Source organism: Pochonia chlamydosporia, chromosome 4 (genome assembly GCF_001653235.2).
Source record: "Pochonia chlamydosporia 170 chromosome 4, whole genome shotgun sequence".
NCBI lineage: Eukaryota > Fungi > Ascomycota > Sordariomycetes > Hypocreales > Clavicipitaceae > Pochonia > Pochonia chlamydosporia.
The window spans coordinates 5,344,571-5,351,136 of record NC_035793.1 but is presented as its reverse complement, the minus strand read 5'-3'; the positions used below and the strand labels follow the sequence as shown (position 1 = coordinate 5,351,136).

At 52.6% G+C, this 6,566-nt stretch overlaps 2 protein-coding genes across 2 annotated transcripts; one reads left to right on the top strand and one right to left on the bottom strand.

The window, feature by feature from the left end:
• Window positions 1-420: 420 nt before the first annotated feature.
• Window positions 421-1,356, bottom strand: VFPPC_09916 (hypothetical protein; the record flags this gene model as incomplete). The annotated part of the gene is made up of 1 exon (XM_018288374.1): window positions 421-1,356. The coding sequence occupies one exon, from the start codon at window positions 1,354-1,356 to the stop codon at window positions 421-423; it is 936 nt and encodes a 311-aa protein (XP_018137763.1).
• Window positions 1,357-1,778: 422 nt separating this feature from the next.
• Window positions 1,779-6,092, top strand: VFPPC_09917 (CHAT domain-containing protein; the record flags this gene model as incomplete). The annotated part of the gene is made up of 1 exon (XM_018288375.1): window positions 1,779-6,092. The coding sequence occupies one exon, from the start codon at window positions 1,779-1,781 to the stop codon at window positions 6,090-6,092; it is 4,314 nt and encodes a 1,437-aa protein (XP_018137764.1).
• Window positions 6,093-6,566: the final 474 nt, after the last annotated feature.

The window sequence follows — 6,566 nt, the reverse complement described above, 5'->3', positions numbered from 1 at the left end:
GTGGACTTATTTCATCACACACCGCTAGTTTATATTCGTTACTGGCCCAGGCGATTCGCGAATGGACCAGGCCCTTCGCGAATTGCACTTATTCGTCACTGGCCCGGAACATACATAACAAAGATGGTTACATCGTACTTACAGTATATACAAGTAGATATAGGATATACTTAGGATTTATCCAAAAAACCAATCGAGTTATATACGTATTCTGCTGGCTCTTTAAGCTGATTTGGCTCACATGTATACCTTCCGTGTCTATGCTTACAACTATGGTTTCTTCATGACAGTTACCAAAACTCCAAAAGTCATCTCAGAGCCATCTAAATGTCCTGCCATGGGGTCTACAGTGCCTGGTCTGTAGTGGCTCAGCTTGTCTACTATCCCACCACCCACCAACTCATGGCGGGTGGACCATATTTAACAGAGTAATGGCCGTAGCCACCTCTGGCCATCAGCTTCAAAAGAGCCAGACACCTCATCACCTAACTCAAGGCCCATGGCCAACGCCGCCTCAACCTCCTCAGACCTTCCACTGCCCCCCTCGTCTTCGTCCTCAAATTCACTATCACTCCCACTCCCCTCCCCAAAGTGCTGACCCCCCCTATACTCAGGTTGCCTTGTCCCCATCTGCACATCCTTCCCGAACCCACGCCATGTTCTCGTGACAGTCCTGCACGCAATCGCAATAACCTCTTCCCCTTCCTTCACAGATGTGGTAAATGACGCAGTCGACGAAACAACACTACCTCTCTCAAACCCCGCTTCGGCATCTGGTATGGCGTCGGCAACACCAGGGAGAGGCACACCGGTGGCAATGGAAGCTGCACTGGCTGCTAGACCCAACGGCAGCGTGATGCCCGTGTTTGTGCTGCGGCCCATCAGGGTGGACCGCTCGAAGCTAGCTTCCTGGACGCTCATTGTGCCGACGATGAGATAGACCTTGTCGTTAACAGGACACATCTCAAGGAGTTTCCGGCGGATGGCGGGATTGGCCTTGAGCGCTGCGAAATATTCCGACTCAAGCTTCAAACGGCGGGTGACGATCCGCGGGGAAACGACGGCTGTGGTATTAGAGGTCGTGTTGGAGGCCGAGAGGCGGGTGAGTAGCTGGAAGAGAGCATTGGACGACAAGGCGGCTTGCCCCGTGTATCGGGCGTCATCGTCGTATTGCGGAGAGAGGCGGAAGCGCGCGAATACATCAGAGGTCAGGGTCGATTCCGGCGATTCGGGCGTGTAGTCAAACACAGGGTCTTGGTACCGCCGCACAACACGCCCGAGCAGGTCGGCACTCTCTGAAGCCGGCATACGATTCTTAAGCAGAAAAAAGGTAGGTGTATATGTTTTGGGAGCCATGTCTTTCGATTTTCGACACTACTTGTGAGTGGACTCGTGTAGGATTGGATGAACCAGGAGCGACACGGCAACTGTGGTTGATATTTATAGCAACCCTGGGGCATTATATCACCAGGTGCATAATTCCAACAAAACATGGTGCCCAGTTCAGCTCTGGCGTGGTGGCAAAGCAATAAATGCATGGCGGAGCAAAGTTTCCAGGCAAAGGTAAAGCGCATGCCGCTAGTGGTGAAATAATAGCCAGCTGAGCATTGGTGGCTGCCGTCAGCCGCACCTGGACGACTTCATTGTCATGTCTGGTATTAATACAACACAACGTCTTGCCCGGCGCAAGGACTGTCAATGTCTGTCGGAATAGCTCTCATCATTTTATTCACATGGTTGTCCCAGAGGTGCCTCTGAACTGACAATTGCCAAGCGCAATGGCCTCCACGGTCCGCATTCATGAAGTAGACACCATCTCCGGGGAAGCTTCGAGCACGTCCACCAACAGCCCGAGATGGCAGATTGAAGTAAGTGCGGCCGCCAAGTCAGTCAGCATAGAGCTCTGTGACCCGGCTACCAAATTGGCCACTCAGGCGTTGCCTGGGCTCGGATCAGAGGAGTCAATTGCCTGGTACCTTGAAGAGTATATGAACGAGCCTTTCGAGACAACCAAGTCAGAATCTGCAGCAGAGCTACTCACAGCATACGGCCGAGATTTAGCTTCGCAGATTGTTGCAAGCGACCTGTTACCCAAAAATGGACATATCCGATTGCAGATCTCCACGGCTAGGAGAACAGGCAATGCTCCCGAGTCGCTCAGTCCATCGCTGCATCACTTGCATTGGGAGGTGCTTGAAGATGTCAGGGTATGGCCCGCCGGCTTCCAGCTCAGTGAAGTCAACGTGGTACGATCAGTGACCGATGCTACTACAAAGTCAACATCAAATTCCTGTAGAGAGAAAGTCAAGCCCAACACGTACAGTATTCTCCTTGTCGTCTCCCGCCCCCGGCCTGAGGAAGCTATCGAGTACCAGCTGGTTGCCAAAAGCCTTGTAGCCATCGTCGAGAGACTTTCAAGCACAAACCGGACAGTCAATATATCGCTCAAAATCCTGCGGCCGCCAACGTGGCAATCATTTCGAGAAGACTTGTCGGACCATCATTACGACTTGGTTCACTTCGATATGAATGGAAAAATTGAGCCCGGAAAGGAAGGCAATGCGAGGGCAGTTCTTGAGTTTTCTAAGCCGCATCTGCGCAATCCTTTGAAAATCAAAAGTGACTGGAGGGCGGGAGACGAGGTTGGCAAGGAGCTGGCCAAGGCAGGAGTGCGAACTGTGGTCCTCAATGCCTGCAATTCGGCCACCTTTCGGGCTTCGGCGCCAGGGACTAATCTCGCCGAGATACTCCTAAGTCACGGAGTGCACTCCGTTCTCGCCATGGCCTGCAAGGTGACTGAGGAAGCTGTGGACATCTTCATGGGAGCCTTTTATCAATTGCTCTTGGCCGATGGTAGTTCTATCGAGGACGCAACTCGTGCGGGCCGTCGCTCGTTGCTTCGCAGCTGGTCAAGGAGAGCGTCGTACATGTATCAAGTCCAGCTTGCAGACTACATTGTCCCAGTGCTCTACATATCAAAGGCAGCTCCGGAGGTGGCAAAGTCAAATGGAAGCTTTTTCTCCATGGCAAAAAGTATGTTATCGTCAGTAATGCAATATGCCCCGGCAGCGACTACCGCACGTATCAACGGCTCAGCCGAGCACAGAACAAAGCAACAGGAGGGGCTACCCGGAAGGGACTTCAACATTCTTTCTCTCGAGGTCCTCCTTTCAGTGTCTCCTGTAGTTCTCCTCCATGGACAAGGCGGCGTTGGAAAAACCAAGTTCCTTCAATATGCATGCAGGTGGTGGAAAGCCACCAATTGGATCACCGCGGCGGCATACATTGACTTTGGTCAGCCACGCTCATACTTGAATGGCTCCATTGAGACCATAGCCAGGTCAATAGCTGTGCAGCTGGAGTTTGAACGAAAAGATATGTCAGCACAGGAGGTTATCGAGAAGCTACAGGCAGGAAGGTACCTCGTCGTTTTCGACAGCGCCGAGGTCTTCGACACCGAGAACCCTGGGGACCAGATTTACGTTCGCTGTCCAGGCAAGCTAGCCAAAGGCTTGACGGCCTTTATTGATAAATTGAAAGCCACGGTAAGTCGCTCAGTGGTTGTTGTGGCTTCGCGGTTAGACACGACGACCATCGCCTCAATCCCTTTGGAATGCCACAAATACCAGCTGCCTGGCCTCTCAGTCCTGGATTCAGTGGAGTTGCTTCAGAATCTGGCGCTTACACCAGGCCAAAGGACACCAGAGGGTTTTCACAGCCGAGAAAATATCGAACTGCTCCGACGTGCTGCCATTATTCTCGAGGGGAACCCGGCTGCATTGCAACTGATCGTTCCAGAGCTGAAAAGGGTCAACTTGGACGGGAAAACACTCCTCGACAACCTGCTCTATGGTGTCTGCACGACTGCTATAAGGCAGGATTTGTCATTATACGGCAGATTTGAGCGCTCAGTCATCGATGCTTGTGCGCTGGAATCTCTCAGTGATGCTGACGCGACGGGCGTGACAGTCTACCATTTGTGCCCTTTCTGGAATCTCATGCCCAAAGACCTCCACATGTACTACTGGTTTTTTGGCCTGTCTACCTACGAGGGCGTTCCGGAGTACAACCTAAAGACGTGGCTATCGCAGAACTTCCGTCGCCTGGTCGAGATGGCGCCAACTGGACAGAGCATTCGTGCCCACTGGCCGGACATGGAGCGAAGACTGATGAGCATGGGAATTCTCAGCCATGCCACCATCACAAAGCAAAACGGTGACAGTATGCCATGCTATCATGTCCATCCCATCTTCACGCTCCTTAGCCGCGGCCTGCTAAACGAGGCTGGCTGGAAACAAGCCCGCTTTGCCTTTGTACGTGCAGCCATTCTCTGGGATTCGCACGACAACAAGTACGGCGCCGACAACTGGGCATCTGTCAAGTGGGATAGTGGACATCAAGGACCTCAACACGAGGACTACCTCTACAACTGGCGTGCCATTGCCCTGGCGTGGTCGGTCAAGGACGGGAACCCCGTCGAGGAAGCATCCCGTATGGGCATTAGCCTCTTCGACTGCGTCTACCGCCTGATAACTGATGCCTTGTATGGAAACCCCCGCCAGGGCCGACTCCTGATCCCCCATTTCACTCTACACCTCCTCCACCTTCACGGCATCATCGACTTGTTGCGTCCCAACCAGACTCCAACTGACCAAGACGTATACGCCATACTCACATACTCCTGGGACCTCTGGACGCTCGAAACCGGTCTGCTGGAACCGCCGTACGCCAAGCTCACAGCCCTCATCGGCACCGCCCTCGATGTATTCCGACGATGGAGAATAGCCACCACTACGCAAGCAAGAAGTGGAACTAACGGTGAGCTGGCTTTCCCATCACCAGCAACCGAAGTGTCGTACCAGCAGCTTCTGCACGCCCTCGCCATCTCGACGCAAGACACGGGCGACATTTTAGGCGCCAAGAAGCTCTACGAGGCCCATCTCGCCACCAACCCCGTCACGACTGACACTAAAATGTTGCGTATTATCAGCCGCTGGCATTTCCAGTCACTGGGTAACTGGGGCGGATGTGTATTCACAATCGCGCAGAGTACCGGTGCTGTCCATAAGAATATGATCCGGGATGGGTTGCGAAGTCTTCTCGAAGCTGCTTGGGATGATGGTAAGCCCGGCAAGCTGATGGGATGGATGATGAAAAATCTCACAGAGAATCCTGAGGAGTTTTGTAGGATAAAAGTGAGGGACGAGGTTGCCTTTTGCCTGGAGAGGGAACCAGAGGCGGTTAAGAAGTTTGGGTGGTTTGCGAAGGGATTGTTGGAGATGCCGTTGTACGCAGTGTATGAGGACCTTTTTGCCCAGCCGAACGAACCAGGAGCAGATGATGCTACCTCCGCCCCAAGCAAAACAAAAGCGGAAAGAATGTTCAAAGAAATAACAAAAGCTCTGGAGCCTGTAAACACAAAAGACGGGGGGCTAAGAAGGGTTGTGCCGCATACGTTACTGATGAAAATGGGCGCTAGCGACCACGAGTTTATCATACGCCAGTTGGCTGGCGACACTACAGGCGCGGCGGCCGTGTGGCAGCAGACAGAGTTAGCAAGAGAGGCGCTCAGCTCGACAACGAGTACGGGCTGGCAGCGGCTGGCCGAGTTGCACATGGGCATGTACATGGTGGCCGTGACGGAGGCAGCGGAGCCGGACTACAAGAAAGGGCTGACACACCTGAAAGAGTGGTGGAAGCTACATGAGCATAGAGCCATGTCGCCAAGAAGCCGGTGCTGTGCCCTCATCGACCTTGCGGCGTGCCATCACGGCTTGGGCCAGGTCGCGGAGACGTCGAGGGCGGTTATTCAGCTCATCCAGGTGGGACAGAGCATGGTTCCGACTGACTGCCTGAAGGGGGATGTCGAAGCCACTCACAACTGGCTGTATAAGACCATATTTGGGTTCCGCAAGCTCCATGTCTTTCTGGATGTGAAAGCTGCCATTCTTCCGTCGACGACGGACGTGGCCCAACTAACGTTCCCAGAGAGAGCTATGATGTACCAGATCATGACGAGAGCGAAGGATAGGCAACGCCATAAATTGCAAGCACAGTTTTTGTCACAAGGATTTCCCCAGGGATGTATTTGATGGTAGATCTCGATTGAAACAATCTGGGAGGAAACTCATGACTATTTTTAGAGGTCTTTGGATCTTGAGCAGGTATGCTGAAACATAAGATGGCCCGGTTGTTGTGCCACCATACTCACCAAATATTAGTGATTTTTGGGTGTGCAATGTTGCTGGTGCTGTCCCTGGTTAGCATACTGTTAGTGGCGATGCTTTTATTGCTATTAATTACGACAGTCTCTATTTGGACGCACCCAAATCTCTATCCGGATGCACCCCCCACATTCAGCCACAGCCTGTCTCCGATAATGCCCCGATCGAATTTGTGCTGTCAAAGTCTGCAGTAAGGTAATTACATGTTACCATTGCAATTCTCGCCTCGTTTAGGCGGGTTTCTAATCAGGGCTCCCAATAGTCTGGACTATTAACTGGACTAATAGTTCAAACTGCAGTCCAGACTATTAGTCCATAGACTAATAGTCCAGTCTGCGGAAG